The sequence below is a fragment of the Mus pahari genome, unplaced genomic scaffold (assembly GCF_900095145.1).
Source record: "Mus pahari unplaced genomic scaffold, PAHARI_EIJ_v1.1 scaffold_7222_1, whole genome shotgun sequence".
Lineage (NCBI taxonomy): Eukaryota > Metazoa > Chordata > Mammalia > Rodentia > Muridae > Mus > Mus pahari.
This window is the reverse complement of record NW_018393252.1, coordinates 53153-74930: the sequence shown is the minus strand read 5'-3', so window position 1 is coordinate 74930 and position 21778 is coordinate 53153. Positions and strand designations below refer to the sequence as shown.

Sequence of the window (21778 nt, the reverse complement as noted above, 5' to 3'; positions counted from 1 at the left end):
ACTCTCTGCAGGCAAGCTCTCCTCTAGCAGGGAAGGTGTACACAGGCCTGGCATTCAGATCTGCCTCCTGGCTGAAGATGTATGCCCCAAACAGGGCCTGTCCCAGAAGATGTATTGCCTCTGCCATTTACACACTCACCTGCACAGACTAGACACTGAGGGACCCTGGACACAATATGACTCTCACTTGCTCTGGCCAACAGAGCCCTCACAGGTGGCCACCTTTCCTCTGGCGAGGAAGGTGCCCAAATGTCTGGAGCACGAAACAGGGTCTGTCCCAGAAGCTAGGTTTCTTCTGTCTGTCCCAAAGCTGTGTAGCTTCTGCTGTCCACACTCTCACCAGTGCAGACTGGAGCCTAGCCGAACCGGAGCAAAGATGGCTCCCTTATCAGCTAAGGCAGTGAGAGCCCTTCCAGGCAGACACCTCTCCTCTGGCGGGGAAGGTGCCCATATGTCTGGAGCCAGAAATGGGATCTTTCCTAGAAGCTGTGTCACTTCTGCAGGCCGACCTCTCCCTGGCAATGCACAAGAGCAAAGATGGCTCCCTTACCAGCTCATGCAGTGAGAGCCCTTCCGGGCAGACACCTCTCCTCTGGCGGGGATGTCTCTCGTAATTCTTATTTTATGTATACTATTATTTTGTTTGTTATGGTTCTTATTGGCTTCATTAGCTTCATGTAATCATCATATCAATATATATATATATATATATATATGCATGTATATATACATATGCATAGTCATGAACAGAAAAAAAATCATGTGTCAATTACTAGTTTGTGAGTATATAAAAACTTTCTTTGACAAAACATTTCTCCTCTTAATTATATATCTTCTTGCCATTTTTATGTTTTGGGAAACATTCTCCTCCTCTGTTTGCAGGAAAATCCAGCCAGTGCATAAAAAATGTAAAATAAGCCTTAAAATATATAATCACTTCTACTTTGCTTTCACATATACTCTGCACTCCAATCCCAGACATCACATGCGTCATACTTTCCCTTTTGCTGCTGAGGAACAGAAATTGGGCCTGAGAGTAAAACTCCTCTGTGAAGAATTAGGATATCAGCATTCCAGAATGGAACATAATGTGTGGGGAGACAAGAAAGGACATAATCTTAGCATTGCTGAGCATGGACTGATTGTCCAGAAGATTCTGGTTCAGTTTGCAAAACATTGTCAGCCTTTAATGTCAGCACACACACACACATACATACACACACACACACACACACACACACACACACACACACAGAGAGAGAGAGAGAGAGAGAGAGAGAGAGAGAGAGAGAAAGAGTGAAAAGTAAAATACATCTTTAGAATATAAAGGTATGTAACCCCAGGACATGTGTTCTGAAGGACTTTTCATTTCATAGGAATGAAAGACAGTAAGTTTTTAAAGATTTCCTATTTCTTGAGTTTGGTTATTCAAGCCAAGTACTGTTAGGTACACACACAAAGATTGTCTAGGCAGATCATGGTTCTAAACAATTCTTAGCGCAACTTTGGGTTTAAATCAGAAAAAAATACAAAATCTAATGGTAAGTGAGAAATGAAGTTGGAAAGGAGATTGGCAGGAAGAAGATCAGGAGCTGCTGAAGAGAAAGAGTTGGGAGCAGAGATGTTCAATAAGAGGGTGTGTTTGGGCGACCATGTCTTTTGGTGGAAAACCCTCACCAGGTCACTTCATGCAAACTCAATAAATTCATGGGTTCTCTGGGTCCAGTTTTGATGGGATCAAGCTTTGGTTTGTTGAAGCCAGGGAGACTGCTCAGTTTTTAGGGACTCCAGATGCTGTTTCAGAGGACCTGGCTTCAGGTCCCTGATCCCACACTGCATCTCACACCATTGATGGCTTCAGTTCCAAGGGATCTTATCCTCACTTCTGTTCTCTGTTGATAATGCATTAGACATTCATTCAGGAAAACACAGAGAGACTTGGCATAAAAATTAAACAGAGTCTCAAGCCCCTCCACTGATGTTGCTTGGCTATCAGGACCTGAACGGACTGGTAGATGTTACTTAGTCCCACCTACCCCGGGGAAAATTCTTGCAAATGAGGAACATGGATGGGTGGGTTTGAAGGGACGAATGAGGAATAGATACGATTCTGTTTTTTGTAAATGTGTGTGAAAATTTCAAGAATACAGAAACACTTAAAAATGAAAAAAAAGCCTCCACGAACAGAATATAGTAACTGTAGAAAATACATTATGTAGAAATTTTTAAAAGAGAAGGGGAGAAGTGTAAATCTTTCACTCTAGTAATCTGTGACTATTGAAACGTGTGAAAGAAAACTGAGCACAGATGCAATATTGACTCTTTCTAAACGTATCTGGACAAAAAAATCAATGGTTGTTTACCAAGGGGTTGTGCCCGTATTACAATGGAGAAGGCTGAGGCATTCCAAACCAACCAAGCAAGCTAAACAAAGAGTCAAGGAGGGAGCCAGCAACAATCGCATAGAGCCAAGCTGTTCCCATGCTGCATTCACAATGAGGAAATACCTGCAAGTTCTAGGCAGGGCAATGCCAGTGACCTGTATTGTTTTGGAAGATTCCTGGAGGCACTGACCATCAATTTGAAGTGAGGTTTCCTCCTCTTGGCAATGTTCGGATTTTTTGTTTTTTTGTTTTTGTTTTTGTTTTGTTTTGTTGTTTTTTGCTTTTTTTTAGTTTTTTGTTTGTTTTCTTACAGAATGCAAGTTTCTTGGAAATGAGTTATTATTCCATGAGAGATAACTCTGTGTTAATATGTGCACTATGAGTTAGATTTAAAATGGTAAGCTTTCCTGTGTTCTTTCCAAACATCTGTAATGCTCTTTCCAATTTTCCAGCCATTTATATTTCTGCCTCACCCTCCTGCATGGCAACCGTACACTCCTATCTTCTCTACAGCTTCACTGTTGAGGTTTGGCCTTCTGCTGTGCAGTGCTAAGTACAGTCACCAAGATCTGATCACCTCTGACATGAGAGAGTCCACATACAGACCCAAGTGACACTGTGTGATCTCGTCCCCAGATCGTCCCCAAATTATTTCTGATTGATACAAATGTAGACAGCCAAAAGCCGGGCAGAACAGACACAGGCAGGGTTTAGGGTTCCTGTGCTCAGGGGGTCAGAGGAGAACCACAAGGAAAGAAGAAGAAGAGGAGGAGGAAAATGTCACCATGGCTTCGGAGTCAAGAAAACAAGACCCTAAGGACCGGCCAGTTGGAGTTAAGAGCAGCCCAGAGAAAACAAAGTGATAATTGGGGCATATAGATGGAAAGTCAGTTCTGATAGTATAGAGGGTAGACAGCTGGCAGCTTTTGTGCCATTTAAGACTTATTGGAGCCAGACGGTGGTGTGCACGCCTTTAATCCCAGCACGTGGGAGGCAGAGACAGGTGGATTTCTGAGTTTGAGGCCAGCCTGGTCTACAGAGTGAGTTCCAGGACAGCCAGGGTTACACAAAGAAACCCTGTCTCGAAAAAAAAAGACTTATTGGAAATATCAAGTTTCTGTGTGCCTTTTATCCAGGATCTGAATGGCCAAAGGCAGGGTAGAAACCCCAGAGTGGGGTTAGACATTTCTACAACATAGGATCCCAGTTTCATCCCCAAACTAATTTCATCTTTTTCAGGCAACTTCAGTTCCTTGAAGATGCTTTCTTTTTGTTATTGGATAGCTTATTTATTTACATTTCAAATGCTATCCCCTTTCTCAGTTTCTCCTCTGGATACCTCCTACCCCATCCCCACCCAACCACCCCCTACTCCCATCCCTGACATTCCCCTGCACTGGGGAATATACTTTCAAATCTAAAGCTTTGATCAGGGTTCACAAGTAAGAAAGAGCATGTGGTATTTGACGTTAGGAGACTGCATCAGCTTACTCGATGTCATGCTCACCCTTCACCTCAGGAAGCTTCAAGTCTCTGGTAGTTATGTCCATGAGCAGCAGCTGTGACAGTGCACACTTGATATTTTGGGGTTGTCTAACACCTCGGTCTTTTCTGACCCTCCCCCTCTTTCTGCAATGATCCCTGAGACATGGTAGGAGGGACTGTGATGCGAAGCACCATTTAGCCCTGAGCATTTGACAATGTCATAAGGCTCACACATTTGACCATGTGTTAAACAGCTTTCACCTGCTCCAAACACATCTTTGCTGAGGGATGGGAGATGGACTAATTAATGGTTGTAATGATAAGTTGTAGCAGTGGGTTCCTACTATGAGTATTTAGCAGAATCATACTACTATGTTTATTCCCTTTTGTTGTTGTTGTTGTTTTGTTTATTCTTTAATCTTTTTTTTACAGTCCAAACTTTATCCCCCACCTGTTCCACCCTCCAAATGTTCCACATCCCACACCTTCTCCCCCACAACCCACTCCCTATTTCAAGAAGATGCCCCATTCCCACCTCAGTAGATCTCCCCACTCCCTGGGGCCCCAAACGTCTGCTCACAGGTTTGTGACCTCAATACTGGTATGAGGTATGGATTTAACTTGTTGAAGAATACTTACTGCCATTTAGAATGTGAATAGTTGCTGCCGCATTGTTTGTTTTTTATATCACACTAGTTGGTGTGGTTTTCCAGGCCAGGCATAGCTTAGCTCTCAGTGTTCACAGGCAGCTAGAACACATGATGACTTTTCTTCTCCAGCTTTGCCATGCCATCTCTGAATACACTGAAAGCCATCTAANAGAGATGAGGTTTCCAGAAGAGATCCTGACTCTATTTCATATCCTATGGTGTCTAGTATGGGATTTGTCACCCCTTTTGTGATAACTCCAATTAAATGCTCAATATGTGTCTATGTGTATATTTGAGGAATTTTGCATATGATAATTTTGAAATGCTTTTAGATCTACACATGCACACACACAAACACACACACATACAACCACACACACAAATACACACATACAAGCACACACAGAGAAACACAGACACACAAACGCACACACAAGCACATGCAGACACACCCACACATACACAAATACACACACACAAACACACATACATATACACACATACACACACACACAAACACACACACACACACACACATTTTTCCAAGTTCTACCTTGTCCTCACACACACACCAGATTATTAATCTTGGCTGTAACTTGATTTCTCTTCATTCCATACTGGTAGTCTGTTGTACCCACCAACCATTTAAGTTCTACTGACATGGCCTCTGACTAATTTACTGAGATCCATGGTAATGCTAAATAAAGTACAAACATGGTGTTTCAAGGCTAACTCCTGTAAATCAGAAGAAACATAAAGTCCTTCCACCTCTGGGGATATGTTTGGTCACTCAAAACAAGAATTTCAGGTTCCATCCACTTATCTGTAACATATATCTTCTTCTCCACTCTTTTAAGATGAGATCAAATGAGAGAGAAGCTGCTGATTTTGCCTCAGCACTGAGAAAAAAGTGCAAACAACTTACTCCTTGTTTAATTTTTCTTTTATGTCTTCAGAATTAAAAAAAAGTTCTGAAATGCATTTACATCCATGATGATAAGCACAGCTTATATAGTATGAAGAGACAGCGATTATGTTGAGAACACAGTATTTGATTGAGAGTTAAGATTTATCATGTTGTTAAAAGATCTGGTTGTGTTGTCCTTTGTTAGTTTCTTTTTATTTATTTACTTATTTTTATTAGATATTTTCTTTATTTACATTTCAAATGCTATTCCAAAAGTTCCCTATACCCTCCCCCTGTCCCTGCTCCCCTACCCACCCACTCCCACTTCTTGGCCCTGGCATTCCCCTGTACTGGGGCATATATAGTTTGCAAGACTAAGGGGCCTCTCTTCCCAATGATGGCCTAATAGGCCATCTTCTGCTACATATGCAGCTAGAGACATGAGCTCAGGGGGTACTGGTTAGTTCATATTGTTGTTCCACCTATAGGGTTGCACGATCTCTGCTTGTGGACGTTGTACATCGTGGTGCGCACTAGGCTCCGCACCACGATGTACAACGTCCACAAGCAGGTGTTTGCCAAGCACTGGCATAGCCTCACAGAGACCACAATATCAGGATCCCTTCAGCAATATCTTGCTGGCATGTGCAATAGTGTCTGGGTTTGGTGGCTGATGGGTTAGGGATGGATCCCCAGGTGGGGTAGTCTCTGGATAGTCCATCCTTTCATCTTAGCTCCAAACTTTGTCTCTGTAACTCCTTTCATGGGTATTTTGTACCCTATTCTAAGGAGGAATGAAGTATCCATGNGATGGTCTTCCTTCTTCTTGGTTTTCTTGTGTTTTGCAAATTGTATCTTGGGTATTCTAAGTTTCTGGACTAATATCCACTTATCAGTGAGTGCATATCTAGTGACTTCTTTTGTGATTGGGTTACCTCACTAAGGATGATATCCTCCAGATACATCCATTTGCCCAAGAATTTCATAAATTCATTGTTTTTAATAGCTGAGTAGTACTCCATTGTGTAAATGTACCACATTTTCTGTATCCATCCCTCTGTTGAGGGACATCTGGGCTCTTTCCAGCTTCTGGCTATTATAAATAGGACAGCTATGAACATAGTGGAGAATGTGTCCTTATTACCAGTTGGAAGATCTTCTGGGTATATGCCCAGGAGAGGTATTGCTGGATCTTCTGATAGTACTATGTCCAATTTTCTGAGGAACCGCCAGACTCATTTCCAAAGTGGTTGTACAAGCTTGTAGTCCCACCAGCAATGGAGGAGTGTTCCTCTTTCTCCACATCCTCGCCAGTATCTGCTGTCACCTGAATTTTTGATCCTAGCCATTCTGACTGGTGTGAGATGGAATCTCAGGGTTGTTTTGATTTGCATTTCCCTGATGATTAAGGATGTTGGACATTTTTTCAGGTGTTTCTCAGCCATTCGGTACTCTTCAGTTGAGAATTCTTTGTTTAGTTCTGTGCCTCATTTTTTAATGGGGTTATTTGAATTTCTGGAGTCCAGCTTCTTGAGCTCTTTGCATATATTGGATATTAGTCCTCTATCAGATTTAGGATTGGTAAAAATCCTTTGTTAGTTTCATAAGAAACATTAGTTTCATAAGAAACATGTCTCCTGTGAGTTTTATAGTTCTGGTGTTCACTATATAATGTTAGCTATAAATATTGTGAGTTCTGGAGACTCCATAACCCCTATGTCCCTTATTCCCTCTATGTGATATAGAGGCAAATGGAGAAGAGTGATTCTTGGTATTCTAATTATGGATGCCTGATCTGAGGTTGCACTTCAGTAGTATGAGTATAATTAAAAGCAGAGTAGTTTGAGCAATTTCATTTGAGTGAGAGGACCAAAGATTTTAGTACCCACACATAAGTCTTCCCTGGCAGAAGCAAATAAGCAGTGTCACCCTGATGTGGTGTGCTGTGGTGAACCATGACTGTAATTTTAACTACAAAACCAAAGTGTGGATGGAAAGCAACCCATATGAAATTGAAAAAATAATATCAGCATGACGACTAGAATTGTAAAAGTCTCCCATTTTTCATAGTAAAGTACTTATATGTCCAGTAACAAAAAAACATGTGTTGACATCACAGCAACTGAAACTGGAAAAGGGAAACACCATCTTTCTTTCATGGCATTCTCAGAGGATAGTTTCCTCAATATACAGGCATCCTCAGGACTTGGTGCTACTATTATCTCTCTGGGATAATAGGAGCCAGTCACCAAAGTTCAGGAGGAAGAATGGAAATTACAGTACTAAACTGAATAATAAATCCACAGGTGCCTACATTATCATACCCAGAAGCTAAACTTAAAATTCTAGAGAAAGAAATTACTTCAGTTAACAATCTTGCAGGACTTAAGCCCAGTGGTCCCAACACAATAATATCTTGATAATGCAAATGTGAAGACAAAGGGGTTAGCCTCACAGAAACAAGGGAAAATGGAGAGGAGACTTGGTAAAATGCTGGTCCTTAGTTGCAGTAGATCAGGTCAATTTGGCAAAGTTGTAGAAGGCCACTGGAGGAGTGAAAGCTGACCTGCTATAAGACAAAGTTTCAGGACCATGTGACTTGAGTCAGTGGAACCACCTTGGGATGATGTCCTCCAGTTGAAAGAGCATAAGTGTCTATTGTCTTACAACACTGTGCTGGTTTGACCAACATCACATTTCCATAATGAGGATCTGTGATTGTGTCTAGTTTAAAATAATATGTTGCTACATGTGAATATACTCTGCCTTGGAAAACAGAGGGATCGCTGGAAATGTGTGAAAAATAGAGAAAATTTTTCTTGAAAAGCACTTCAGTGACCCGGGTGTTTACTCAATCCTCTGTACTGAGGGGATTACAGAAGTTTCTCTTCCCATAATAGCTATGATGTAGAAAACCCATTACAGGAAGGACCTGCCCTCAAGATGACAACAACATACCTACTGATGTTACAGAATATTTGTCAGACTGGCCTAGGAGAACAGCTACGAACGTTACCAGGACTCGCCATGATCACCGTGCTCACAGGACTGCTGTACCCTAGATATGAAGATGGGGAGTGGATGCTTACATCTATAAGGGAACCTACTCAACAGCCAGGTTTAGTTTCACATGGACACCCTAAGGGATCCCCTGTGGCTCTTAATGTGAAAAATCCCTGAGAGAAAGATTTCTTGCAGATCTTATTGTGGACCCCAGGACTGCAGTACAAGCAGATGAGTGTCTCCAGCCATCCCAGGACTTGATTCCTCACTCTGAGGAGACAGCCTCTAATTTTCTCTCTAGTGGGTCCATTCCTCACAACGGTGAGAACCTATGGAACCAGCTTGACATATGTGGTTGCAAGTGAGATATCACTATGAAGTGCATAAATATTGTTGGGGATTTTTGAATTTTTATTGTTTCACTATTTCACATATTTATAGGATCAATTTAGTAATTGCCAAGCAAATTGTTTTCTTATAGCCTGCTCCTTCCCTTATAATTAGAAACAATGCAGAGCCATAGGAGGCCTCCAGGTGGAAACTGGAAGCGTTCTCAAGTGTTAATTACACACGAGTAAAAGGAGCTTGCGAGGAAGAATGCACAGTGTGCACTCAATCAGCTAATGGTAAAAAGGAGTTCGTCTCTTATGCTTTTTACAGCTGGTGGAATTTGCAGTTATAATATATCTTATCTTGTTCTCTCATTGAAGCAACAGTCTATTTTACTTGAATTCAAGTATATACCTTACAGTTCATTATACAGAGAGACAGAGAGTGTAGAACCTAAAGTGGCTTTCATCTAGATCAAATATGTACCTGTAATATAAGCGCTTTGTAAAACTTATCTTGAGACACAAAAATCAACACTGATCATATCTGAATTGTTTTTCAATTGCAAATATCAAAAATGTTATTAATAGTGATTTAAGAAAGCTGCAAACAACAATGGCATGCATGACAATTATTCTAGCTGCTTCCTCATACAGGACGGGCAAAGCAGGACACAAATACATCATGATAGGTAAACCTCCAACACTATGAAGTATAATAATTCCATGATACATTTCATGATTGAAAATAAGACATGCTTACTTTCTTTAATTTTTCTTTCAACAATTTATTTTTATTCACTTTACATCCAGAAAACTCTCCTGTCTCCTTTTCTCCCAGTTACAGCCTCACTAATCAACCCCCCACTACACCCTACTCTTCCCTTCAAAGAAAAAGACCCCCTTAGGTACCATGCTGTCCTCAGACATCAAGTCTAAGCAACACAACACTTGTCCTCGCCCACAGAGACTGAACAAGGCAGTCCAGGTAGGAAAAGGGGCCAGAGTCAGAGACAGAGACAGCCCTGCACGGACTTTGACTGTTGGTTCAGTGTCTGTGAGCAACCATGGACTAAGGTTTGTTGATTCTGTAGGTTTTCTTTTGATATTCTTGACCCTTTTAGATCACTTAGGGCTCTCCCTGACTCTTCCACAAGACATCCCAAGCGACATCTGATTTTTGGTTGTGAGTCTCTGTATCTATTTCCATCAGCTTCTGGATGAATCCACTAAGGAGACAGTTATGCTAGGCTCCTGTCTGCAAGCATATCAACAGTGTCAAGGTTTGGCTTTCAACCATGGGATGGGTCTTAAGTTAGACAGCTCACTGGTTGCTCATTCAGCGAGTCTCTGCTCCATCTTTATCTATGTGAATCTTGTAGTCAGAAAAATTTCTATCCAAGTTTCTGAGGGTGTGTTGATGTCTCCCTCCCTCCACTGGAAGTCTCACCTGGCTACAACTGGTGGCCACATCAGTCTCCATATCACCCCTACTATGAGTCTTATTTAGGGTCACCCCGATAAACTCCAGGGAGATTCACCATGTCAGGTCTGTTTAGTCCCAGAGGAAAATGTTTCTGTTTGGTAACCAAAATCAATGAGTTATAAGCAGTCCCATATTACATTTAGGTAATTGAAATTAATAGAGGTTTACTTTCTTTCTTTTTTTTTTATGGCTCAACATAATTTATTTTTTTATGTTAAAATGTACAGAGTTCTTTTGAAAGTACTTGCTAGAAAGGGGGAAAAGATATTACATACAAGGAGAGGGAGGGGGGCTGCCTGGCCAGGAGCGCATGACATGGAGAAACACCAAAGCATCTAGGCGCCCCTCCCCTCGGCTTACGAGTCACCAGGAACAGAGTACCAAGAGGTTACAAAACAGGAAAGCAAATATAAACAGACGGGAGTAGACTCGGTTTGTACATGTGGCTCTTAGAGGTATCTGGGGCTCTATCCACACACTCTAGACATCTCTTTAAAGAGAATTTTTATCTTTCTTAAAATAGTTTTTAATATTCTACAACAAAGAAAAAATTTTAAAGATGAAATGAAATGAAAAAGCTCTCATTTTAAAAGGCATCAAAGTCACTAACAAGTGAGTTTTTAAATTTCTTTTTTAGAAGATTACCCAAGTTATCTTGCTAAAAATACATTTTTTTTAAAACAGAAAAAATGACAGGTGAGAGGCTTACTTTCTTTCAAATGACAAGCTAAACATTTAAACTCCGACCAACTCAAACCAGAGGACTGTATTATTCTGTTTCCTGGAGACTGGATAACAGGATATTGATTCCTCACTATAGTTAATATGAAGGAAGAAAAATATATGCATAACCCCTGGCTCTAAGATAAATAAAATAATTTACTTTTCCTTAATTAATTTATTTACATCTGAATTGCTGCCCCATCCTGGTTCACACTTTTAGTCTTCTTTACCTCATCCCGTTTAGAGGGTTCTCTCACTGGGTATCTCCTGACCACAGTGCATCAAGTCTCTGCAGGATTAGGCACATCCTGTCTCACTGAGACTACAAAAGGCAGCCTTCGGCCACTTAAGTTCCAGGGACCTTGAACAAGCCCCTGTATAATTTTTCCTTGGTGGCTCAGTCACTGAGAGCTCCCATGGGCACAGGTTAGCTGACCCTGTTGGTCTTCCTGTGAGGTCACTATCTCCTTCAGGTCCTTCAATCTTCCCTCCACTCATCCATGTATCCCCCAACCACCCTCCAATGTTTGGTTGTGGATATCTGAATCTTTCTTAGTCAGCTGCTGGGTAGAGCTTCCCAGAGGACAGTTATGCCAGGCTCCTGTCTGCTAACACAATATAGTATCAGTAATAGTGTCAGGGATTGATGCCTGCCCATGGGATGGGGTCTCAAGTTGGGCCTATCATTGGGCGGCCATACCTGCAGTCTCTCCTCTTAGTCCCTGCATTTCTTTTGAACAGGACATATTTTGGGGCATAAGTTTTCTAGGTGAGTTTGTGTCCCCATCCCTCCACTGGGAGTCCTGTCTGGTTACTGAAGGTTGTCTCCTTAGATTTCTTATTCTAACTGTTGGGCATTTCTGCTAAGGTCATCTGCAGTGAGTCCTGGGGGCTTTCATCATCCTGATCTCTGGAACTTCCTAAAGACTCCCACACACATAGCCCTGACAGCTGTTTCCTTTCACTATTCTGGCTCTCTGTGAGGTTCTCTCTCCCCATACCTGATCCTACCCCCTTTGCTTTCCCGTTCCCCATTCTTGTCCATGTTTCTCCCTCCTTCAGCCTCCCATGGCTATTTTGGTCCATCTAAGTGGGATTAAAGTATCCCCACTTAGGCGTTCCTTCTTGTTTAACCTCTTTGAGTCAGTGGGATCTATCATGGGTATTTTGTTCTCTAGGGATAATATTCACTTATCACTATGTACATACCATGCATGTCCTTTTGGGTCTAGGATACCTCACTCAGGGTGGTATTTTCTAGTTCCATCCATTTTCCTGCAAAATCATGATGTCCTTGGTTTTAATAGTTGTAGAGTATAAGTGTTCCATTGTATAAGTGTTGCATATTTTCTGCATCCATTCTTCACATGACAAATATGTGGCTTGCTTGCAGTTTGTGGTTATTATGAGTAAAGCTGCCATGACCATATCAGAGTATGTGTTCTTGTGGTGTGGTGGAGCATCTTTGTGTACGTACTCAGGAGCAGTATAGCTGGGTCCTCAGGTAAAACTATTTCTAATTTCTGCCACATTGATTTCCAGAGTAATTGTACAAGTTTGTAGTCCCACCACTAATGGAGGAGTGTTCCTCATTTTCCACATTATTGCCAACATGTGCTGTCCCTTGAGTTTATCAAATCTTAGCCATTCTGACTGATATAAGGTAGATTCTGGGGATCCTTTTGATTTCCACTTTCCTGATGGCTAGACGTGTTGAAAATGTCTTTCTGTGCTTCTCAGTCATTCTAGATTCCACTGTTGGGAAATCTATGTTTAGCTCTGTACTCAATTTTGAGTTGGTCCTTTTGGTTCCTTGAAGCCTAACTTTATATATATACCAAGACGTTTACACCAATTAATTACACCAAGACGTTTTATAATATTTGCAGCTACTGTGAAGACGTTTACACCAATTAATTACACCAAGACGTTTTATAATATTTGCAGCTACTGTGAAGGATGTTGCTTCCCTAATTTCTTTCTCAGTGTGCTTATCTTTTTTTTTTTTTAAAGAAAGACTACTGATTTCTTTGACTTAATTATATATTCAACCACTATGTTGAAGTTATCAATGGTAGGAGTTCTTTGGTAGAATTTTGAGGGTAGATCTTGTATACTATCTTATCATCTGCATGTAGTGATCCCTGATTTCTTCCTTTCCAACTTGCACCCTCTTGAGCTTCCTCTTTCATCTTACTCCCCTAGCTAGAACTGCTTACACTATACTGAATAGATAGGGATAGAATGGTCAGCCTTGTCTAGTCTCTGATTTTAGTGGGATTGTTTCAAGTTTCTCTCCTTTTAATTTGATGTTGGCTATTGGTTGGTAGTAGGTTACTGTTATGATGTTAAGGTGTGTGCCTTGATTTCCTGCTCTCTTCAAGACTTTTAACATGAGGGGTGCTGGAGCTCTGTTTAGGAAATTTCCCCCTGTGCCAATGAGTTCAAGGCTCTTTCCCACTTTCTCTTCTACTATATTCAGTGTATCTGGATGTTGAGGTCCTTGATCCATTTGGACTTGACTTTGTACAAGGTGACAAATGTGGGTCTATTTTCATTCTTCTACATACAGACAGCCAGTGAGACCAGCACCATTTATTGAAGATGCTTTTTCCATTGTATATTTTTGGTGTCTTTGTCAAAGATCAAGTGACCATAAGTGTGTGGTTTTATTTCTGGTTCTTCAATTCTATTTAACTAATCAACATGTCTGCCTCTGTACCAATACCATGCAGTTCTTTTAAACTAATAAAATTTATTTTAAAATATACAACTCAGTATTGATATTTTTAAAGTCATTAAAATAATTCATAATAGTTAAATGCCTCTTAAATGTACATGATATCTCCTGAAGCAAACATTAATATTCACTCTACCAGTTTTTAAAAATCTGTTTGGAACATTACACATGATAGACATAGAAAATCTCTTATGAAGTCCTCTGTGGAAGGGAATTGTGACAAGTTCCTGATTTTACGGAAACGTTCATCTCTGAGGAGAGGACGCAGTGTATGTACCTGGCCCTGGGCTGTCTTGGGTGGGAGACTTAACGGCTGCCTCTGTGTTTCTGGGTTCTGGGACCGTTAGGTGGCTTCCCTGATTCTAACTGTGGCGCCTTGTGCTGTCTAGAAAATTGTCCATTTCATCCAGATTTGGTTTTTTCCAATTTAGAAATTAATGATGACATAAGAAGATATGAACCTTATGATCAGTGCTGAACCTTATCAATATGATCAATGGGATCCAGCCTTTGCATGTCACAGTCTTCTCACTGGGTGGGTGTGCGTGTGTGGTCACACTGTGTGCGCCAGGGTGAGCCTGTTGGTGACGTCACACTGTGCTGAGCGGTCACACTGTGCGCACGAGGGGTCGGACGCAGTGACTGACGTCACACCGTGTGTAGCCAGGCTGTGTGCGTGGCAGTGACACGTGCCCGCGTAGCCACACAGTAGGTTCATGTCCGGGTGTGCTGCCTGACTGTGCTCGCCCTGCGCGCATGACGTCACACCGCGTGACCAATGCCTGGCTCATAGACCTACTGTGCGCATATGACATCACACCATGCCCATCCCGGGGATCATGCTGCCTGCACTGGACACTCGGACCCCGCCCCGGTGATGTCACCGGGCCCCACCCCCACCACGCACCCCTGCCCGCCTTGTTCCTTCCCCTCTAGGTTTCCCAACCTGCAGATGAGGAAGAGGAAGCAGGAGACAGACGGACAGACGGACAAAGACGCTGCGCCCAGGCCTCGCCATCCATCGTGGGCAGCCCCCTGCCTCAGGTCAGCGTCCCCCCACCCCTTCCCACCCCACCCTGCCTGAGATTATGTCACCCAGAAGCCACTCCCACCTGGCCCTACTGTGTGCCCAGCACACCCAGGGGTGTAGCATACAATGGGGGTAGGGGACAGAGAGACCAGAAGTGGGGTGGGGGCGGTGGGACCTGCAGACCTACTGTGTGCGCACTGGGTCTTGGCTACAAGGTCCCCACCACCCGTGGGTCTGAGCCCTTAGGGATGGTTTGGAGTGGGGTCAGAGGTAACAGTGGCCAAGGGGAGCATAGATGCCGGAGTTGGGGGCGTGGCCCCTGCCTGCAGATCCCCCGCGACCTCTGACCTCTGTGTAGTCCTGGGGTCAGGAGATGTGGTTCCACCTCCAGGAGTCGGGGGTCTGGGGACGGGGAAGCTGAGGCAGGGGGATGGCTTCCAGTGTGTTTCCTCCAACGCCCGGGCCGGGGAGGCAGGGGGAGGACGGGGAGTTGCGAGTCGCCCCTAGGCCCGACTGCACAGACCCCGCGGACGCCGCCCCCGCCCCCACCCCCACCCCCACAGGAGCGTCCTCAGCCCGACAGGAAGTGGGGACTGGAAAAGAGGAAGTGGCTGCAGCCGAGCTTGGAGCACGGCAGGGTGGGGGCAAGACGCGTCCAGGCGGTGGCAGAGCGCGAGAGGGAGGGGTCTGACCTGCACACAGTCAGGCGGCAGGCAGGCAGGGCGACCCCCGATCTCCTCGACTGCCTCCCCATCACGCGGACAAAGCGGGGTCCGCAAATAAGCAAAGGTTCACTAAGAATCAATAGGATAACGTCACCAAGGGAGGAGCAGAGACAGGGGCATGGCTCAGATGGCGGAGCACCCCCCCCCCCCCCCGCCTCTGTTCCAGACACAAAGCATGCTGGAGTGGGTGGGGTGGTGCGGGACGGGTGGGACCAAGCGCATGGGCAAGGCCAGCGAATGCCCCGCCCACCCTAGTGCGATAGACTGGATAATACCCTGGCTCCGCCCACTCCTTTGACAGATGACGTCATCACACGCCATGAGAATCAACCCCCTGCCTCAGCTGGCCCTGCTCTTCACGTTACTGTTTCCGGGGACCCAGGCCCTTCTGGGTTAGTGATGTCAGGTGGGCGGGGTCGGAGGTCACGGTGGGCGGGGCCGCGTCCAACCCGAGCCACCCCGTCCTCCGCCCCCATACAGCTCCGACCACACAGGACGCCAGCTCCGCCCTCAACCTGACCTTCGACCCCTGGACCCGGATGCTGACCTGGGCCTGCGACGCCACCGCGGGAAACGTCACGGTGACGTCATGCACCGTGACCGCGCGGGAGGCGGGGATACTGCGGCGAGTCCAGGTACACAGGGGTCATGAGAGAGCCCCGCGTCCCGTGCTGACGTCACTTCCGGTCGTGACCCCGCTGCGCCCTCCCACCCCTGTTCCCCGCAGCCCCAGGGTTGCCGCTGCTGGTTCAGGAAGATGATGGCTTTGCACCGCGGTGTCACGCTGGATGTCAACGGCACGGTCGGAGGCGCGCCTGCGCACTGGAGGCTGAGCTTCGTCAACGCAGGTGGGCGGGGCCACATGCGGGCCGGCGACGTCATCGTTCGCAGACGTCGGCAAGCGATGGCGTCATCGCCCGCAAACGGCGTCAGCAGCAACCAGCGACGACGCTGCCCCGCGACCTCCGGTCGGGCTCACGGTGGCCATCTTCTCAGGCGCGGCGGGCTCGGGGGCGGAGAACCTGACCTGCGAGATCCGCGCAGCGCGCTTCCTGTCCTGCGCGTGGCGGGCGGGGCCAGCGGCACCCGCGGACGTCCGGTACTCGCTGCGCGTCCTCAACTCCACGTGAGCGGTGACGTCAAGGGGGCGGGATGTTGGTGGGCGGAGTGAGCTGTTGGTGGGCGGGGCGGGTTGCGGGGCAGGCGACGTCACCGGCGAGGCCCTCATGCATCGTGGGCGTGGTTGGTTGAGGACGTCATCGCGTCGCTGGTGACATAGTCCCTGACCACGCTCCCGATGACGTCACCGCTGGCTCTCTGACCCCGCCCCGCCTCTCTTCAGGGGTCATGACGTCGCGCGATGCTTCGCCCACCCCGACCCTGGCGATGGCGTCATCACACGGTGCATTGCGGACGACTTGTCGCTGTTGGGGAGCGAGGCCTACCTGGTCGTGACCGGTCGGAGCCATGCGGGGCCAGTGCGGTTCCTGGACGCAGTGGAGGACACAAAGGCGCTCGGTGGGGGTTGGGCTTGTTTGCGGGGGCGGGGCTTGTGAGCCTGATTGACATGCGGGCATGAGGTTGAATGCTGTTTGTGGGCGGGGGCTTGAGAGAATGATTGGCAAGCATGGGGCGGGAATTGTGAGTGACAGCCCCGCCCTGCGCTCCCCTCTTCTACAGAGCGGCTCGGTCCCCCACGTGACGTCACCGCGTCCTGTAACTCCTCCCACTGTGCCGTCACGTGGGCCCCGCCCACGACCTGGGCGCCCTTGACAGCCAGGGACTTCCAGTTTGAGGTCGAGTGGCAGGTGGGCGGGGCCTCTCCACTCTGTCGGGGCCTGACGGAGGGGCGGTGGCCTCGGGCTCGCTGGCCACGCCCCCGAATGCTCAGCCCCGCCCTCATCCCTCCCGCAGAGCGCCGAGCCAGGAAGCACGCCCCGGAAGGTGACCTGAGCTGACGCAGGGGGATGATCTGGATGGCAGGGATGGAGAGGACCTGAGGCAGGGGGATGGCGGGGACGGAGGATCTGAGGCTGGGGGATGGCCTTGGGTGTGGGTGGGCGTGGTCGCGGACACACTGGGACAGGTTTCTCACTCCCGGCTCCGCCCCCCAGGTGCTTGTTGTGGAGGAGACCCGCCTCGCCTTCCCCAGCCCCACCCCCCGCGGAGGTCACGGGGTCAGGGTGCGCGCGGGCGACACCCGGTTGAAGCACTGGGGCGAATGGAGCCCCGCCCATCTGCTCGGTGACGTATGGACGTCCCGCCCACTCCCTGTGGGAGACCCGCCCTTTGCTTCCACTGTGGAGGCGGTACTTCCGGTCCCCTGACCTCTGCCTCCCACCCCACAGAGGCTGAGGACGCGCGGGTGCCCAGCGCGGTCGTGTTTGCAGTGACCGCCTGCGCGGTCCTACTGTGCGCGCTGGCGCTCGGGGTGACGTGCATAAGGTGGGGCGACGGCGGGGGCTGAGGCAGGCGGATGGCGGGGATGGAGAGGCGCTGAGGCAGGAGGATGGCCACTGTAAATTCTCCCCCAGGTTCGAAGTGACGCGCCGACTCTTCCCGCCCATCCCCGGGATCAGGGACAAGGTGTCCGACAATGTGCGAGTGAACCCTGAGGTCAGAAGTCACGGGCGCGGAAGGGGGCGAGTCTTGTCCCGTGTGACCCAGGGCGTGACTTCTGATCTCCATCCCTCCCCCAGACCCTCAGGAAGGACCTCTTGCAGCCCTAGACGTCCCGCCACTGACGTGACTGATAGAAGGGACTTAAACTTCATGACATCAACTGACGCGACGCTGATAAATGTCATCGCGAATGCTCCCCCCGCCGCCTCCCCACACGCGTCTGGCGTGACTGGACGGCTGGGGTCCTGTCCATCAATCATTAAAGTGGGCGTGTCTGGTTTCATCCTGTCAATCACCCTGGAAGGGCGAGTTTAACAACATTGTTGTCAGCGTGACATCACAGTCCCACCAAATTCCCCTCCCTCTGTAGCCCCGCCCGCCCTGACAGGAAGCTCAGGTGACTGGGAAGCCGCCACTGTCAATCAAGGCCGCTGCCAGAAGTGCCCACCCCCTCACTTGGCAAAACATCAGTACTCACAGCCATCCTCCCTCCTGCCTCAGTTCCAGGGATGGCAGGGACAGCGTGCAGATCCCCACCTTAATACTTTCCTCAGTCCTTAACTAACCCTAGCCCTTAATATTTTACCTATACCGTAACAGCCAGCAGGTTTGCCCTCTGAGCCATCGTACGTGCAACAATGTACGCACATACACAAAATAAATCCTTGAGAGAAAGGAAGAAATCAAACATAAGCCCACTAGATGACAAGTGACAGCACCCACAGCTGAAATATCACATGCACGCACAGACAGACACAGACACACACTGTCATAAAATCCAACGTGCCATCATGATCAAAGTTCTGTAGTCAATAGTCCTAGAAGAAACATATGTCGGTAAAATAAAAGCCAGAACCTTTTCTGCTTTGTTTTATTTTGCCTCAAGATAAGGTTTCTCTCGGTGTAGCCCAGCAGCCTTGCCTGGAACTTGCTCTGCAGGCTTGGGTAGCCTCAACCTCACAGAGGTCCTCTCTGCCTACCTGCTTCTTGCCACCCACACAGCCGGGCAGAAGCTAGAATATTTTTTTCTTCTCATTTATTTATTTGTTATTATTATTAGTTTTCAATGTGTGTGTGTGTGTGTGCGCGCGCGCGCGCGCGCGCGCTCTATCTGCTGCCTATATGCCTGCATGCCAGAAGAGGGCACCAGAACCTAGGAAAACCCACCATGCGGCTCCTGAGAATTAATAAAAAAAATTAAATTAAATTAAAAAAGGAAATTTTAATCACTTAGACGGTAGATATCTGCCCGGCTCTTGTAGTGCTGTTTAAGGCTTACTGTAAATAATAAAAATTGTGTGTCTTTTATCCAAAAACAGAATGAAGGTGTTGTGCCTGTGTATTTGTTTGCTTCTACTTCCTTGTTCTGTCACTTGGTTGCACATTGACCTCACCAAGATGGAAGGCTACATGTGGATGGCAGCCATCTTGTCTGCTGACTGACCTCATCAAGATGGCTGGGTTTTTTTTGTTTGTTTGTTTGATTTCTTTTTGGTTATTTTTAATTAAAATGCATAATAAAAGATAAATATAATCAGGCATTCTGGAACTCCTTCTGTATGTCAGGCAGACTTAGACAGTGAAAACAGGTAAAAGTAATATCAACATAAATATCATTCATTGTCCTGGAACTCCAAGACACTTTCTAGTCCCATTTGGTTTCAGATATCTGGGATTCCAGACTAAGCCAGCCTATATAGGGACATCACAGACAACCAGAAATACATAGATTTCAGCACCACCTCAGTCTATGTAACCAACCATGTAACATAAACAACACTGCACAAAAACACTTGATAGTAAAATCATTCCAAAGAGTAAACATAGTTCTTTCTTTTCATAATAAAAACACACAATCAAAACTGAAATGCATCAGTCAAAAACTAATAAAATCCAAATGGCCTTCCTTATTAAACTTCTACAGACAACAGGACTAAATAGATCATGTTTCTCTCTATTCAAAAAAACAGCAGGCTGGGCAGTGGTGGCTCATGCCTTTAATCCCAGCACTTGGGAGTCAGAGGCAGGCAGATTTCTGAGTTTGAGGCCAGCCTGGTCTACAGAGTGAGTCCCTGGATAGCCAGGGCTACACAGAGGAAACCCTGTCTGGAAAAACCAAAAAATAAAAATAAAAAAAATCTTTTAAAAATAATGATGGACAAAATCTTTCCTGGGTTGAGAGTTTAGTATTATAAGAAGCAGAATTTTCTTTATGTGACTCAAAAGGAATTAGTCTGTATGACTAGAGAATTTTTGCTGCTGCTTTCTAAGTCTTTTTTTTTTAAAAAAAAAAAAAACAACCTTTGCTGAAACAAAATAACAGCATTGGTTTTATAAGCAGCATTATCAGACATGTAAAGAGACTAAAGCTCCCTGTGCACCACCTCAGGACAATGACAGGTGATTATCAATGAAGTCACCTGCTAAATGCTTAATGCTGTTGATTAGATGTGAGAGAAATCCCATTAGCAAAGGCAGCATCTAGCTGAGTCTACCAGAAGCCTCTCCAAACCAGAAATCTGTGTTTGTAGCAGGGAATAGTCAGACTAGATAGAGTGCTGGAAANTTAAAAACATAGCTAGAAACCAGATTCCTGGGGAACTCTATCACCCTGTCCTCCCTCCCTCCCTCCCTCTCTCTTCCTTTCTTTCTTTTTCTTTCTTTCTATTTTAATAAGGCCTCACCCTATAGCCCAAGAGAACCTAGAAATGTATGTAGCAAAGCTGAAACACTTGTAAGCAAAGGAATGTAAAACACAACTACTGTACATTATCGGAATGTGACTTACCTAATGATGTTGGTCAGAGTTCGATAGCTAAAATATTACTATAAAATTGTTTGGGGTGTGTGTGTGTGTGTTATATTCATAAGAAGGCTTAATCCACACTAGAGCTGGACAGATATCTATCCTCTATGCTGTTATGTCTACTTCCCTGCCAATAATCCCACAAAATGACTTGTCATATTCATCTAGGCTGCTCTTACTCCAACTGGCCAGCCCTCATGGCTGTGTTTTCAAGATTCCTACTCCATGACGTTTTCTCCTCTCTCTACCTTCTTCTCTTTTCCCTTGTGGTTCTGCCTGAGTCAAAGAGGAAGCAAACAAAGAGATCATAATATTTAGATGGAATGATGGATACAGGGATGACAACAATTTGGGTCAGCTCCTGGCATCAGGCTGTGGAGCAGATTCCTGACCCTATTTGGAAAGATTGTTATCAGTAAGGGTTTCTTGAACCTTGAATCTACAGATGTAAGGGCTACCCTGGATAGAAATGAACAGCAGGGGCAGGACGAGAAAGAAGCCCATGTCTAATCCAGTGGGGTCGAGTGCAGATGCCAGAGTAGAGTCTCATTTTTCTTGGATTGAGGACAAGGTGGGTGGTCTCAATGACTTCAGGAGCTTAAGAGAGCAGGGTCCTTGAAAGGGCCCTGCCATTTAGGAGAGAGAGAGAGGTGAGGGCCAATTATCTGGAGGGGACAGAAGAACTTAGTCTCCAATGTTGACAGGCAGTGGGCAAGGGACAGCATGTGACTGTGGTAGATGGTGGTCAGCAAAGTTCCATAGAAGGGAGTGGAAATAGCAAAGAAATGGGGAAAGTATCAGGGAGGGGCCAGGCAGTGGTGGTGCATGCCTTTAATCCCAGCACTTGGGAGGCAAAGGCAGGCAGATCTCTGAGTTTGAGGCTAGCCT

General features: G+C 46.1%; 1 protein-coding gene across 1 annotated transcript; it reads left to right on the top strand.

Moving 5' to 3' along the window:
• Nucleotides 1–14673: 14673 nt before the first annotated feature.
• On the top strand, nucleotides 14674–19130 carry LOC110315436 (granulocyte-macrophage colony-stimulating factor receptor subunit alpha). Its single transcript, XM_021189491.2, has 12 exons — nucleotides 14674–14751; nucleotides 15764–15854; nucleotides 15943–16097; nucleotides 16190–16310; nucleotides 16459–16588; nucleotides 16805–16980; nucleotides 17143–17270; nucleotides 17377–17406; nucleotides 17577–17706; nucleotides 17811–17907; nucleotides 17997–18078; nucleotides 18162–19130. Exons 2-12 carry the CDS (start codon nucleotides 15764–15766, stop codon nucleotides 18189–18191), a joined length of 1170 nt encoding a protein of 389 aa, XP_021045150.1. The 5' UTR covers nucleotides 14674–14751; the 3' UTR covers nucleotides 18192–19130.
• The last annotated feature ends 2648 nt before the right edge of the window (nucleotides 19131–21778 follow it).

Coding starts and splice junctions, on each gene's coding strand:
- LOC110315436 (XM_021189491.2), top strand. CDS start 15,764: ATGACGTCATCACACGCCATGAGAATCAACCCCCTGCCTCAGCTGGCC. Junction 17,407..17,576: donor CAGGAAGCACGCCCCGGAAG/GTGACCTGAGCT, acceptor TCCGCCCCCCAG/GTGCTTGTTGTGGAGGAGAC. Junction 17,707..17,810: donor GAGCCCCGCCCATCTGCTCG/GTGACGTATGGA, acceptor CCCACCCCACAG/AGGCTGAGGACGCGCGGGTG.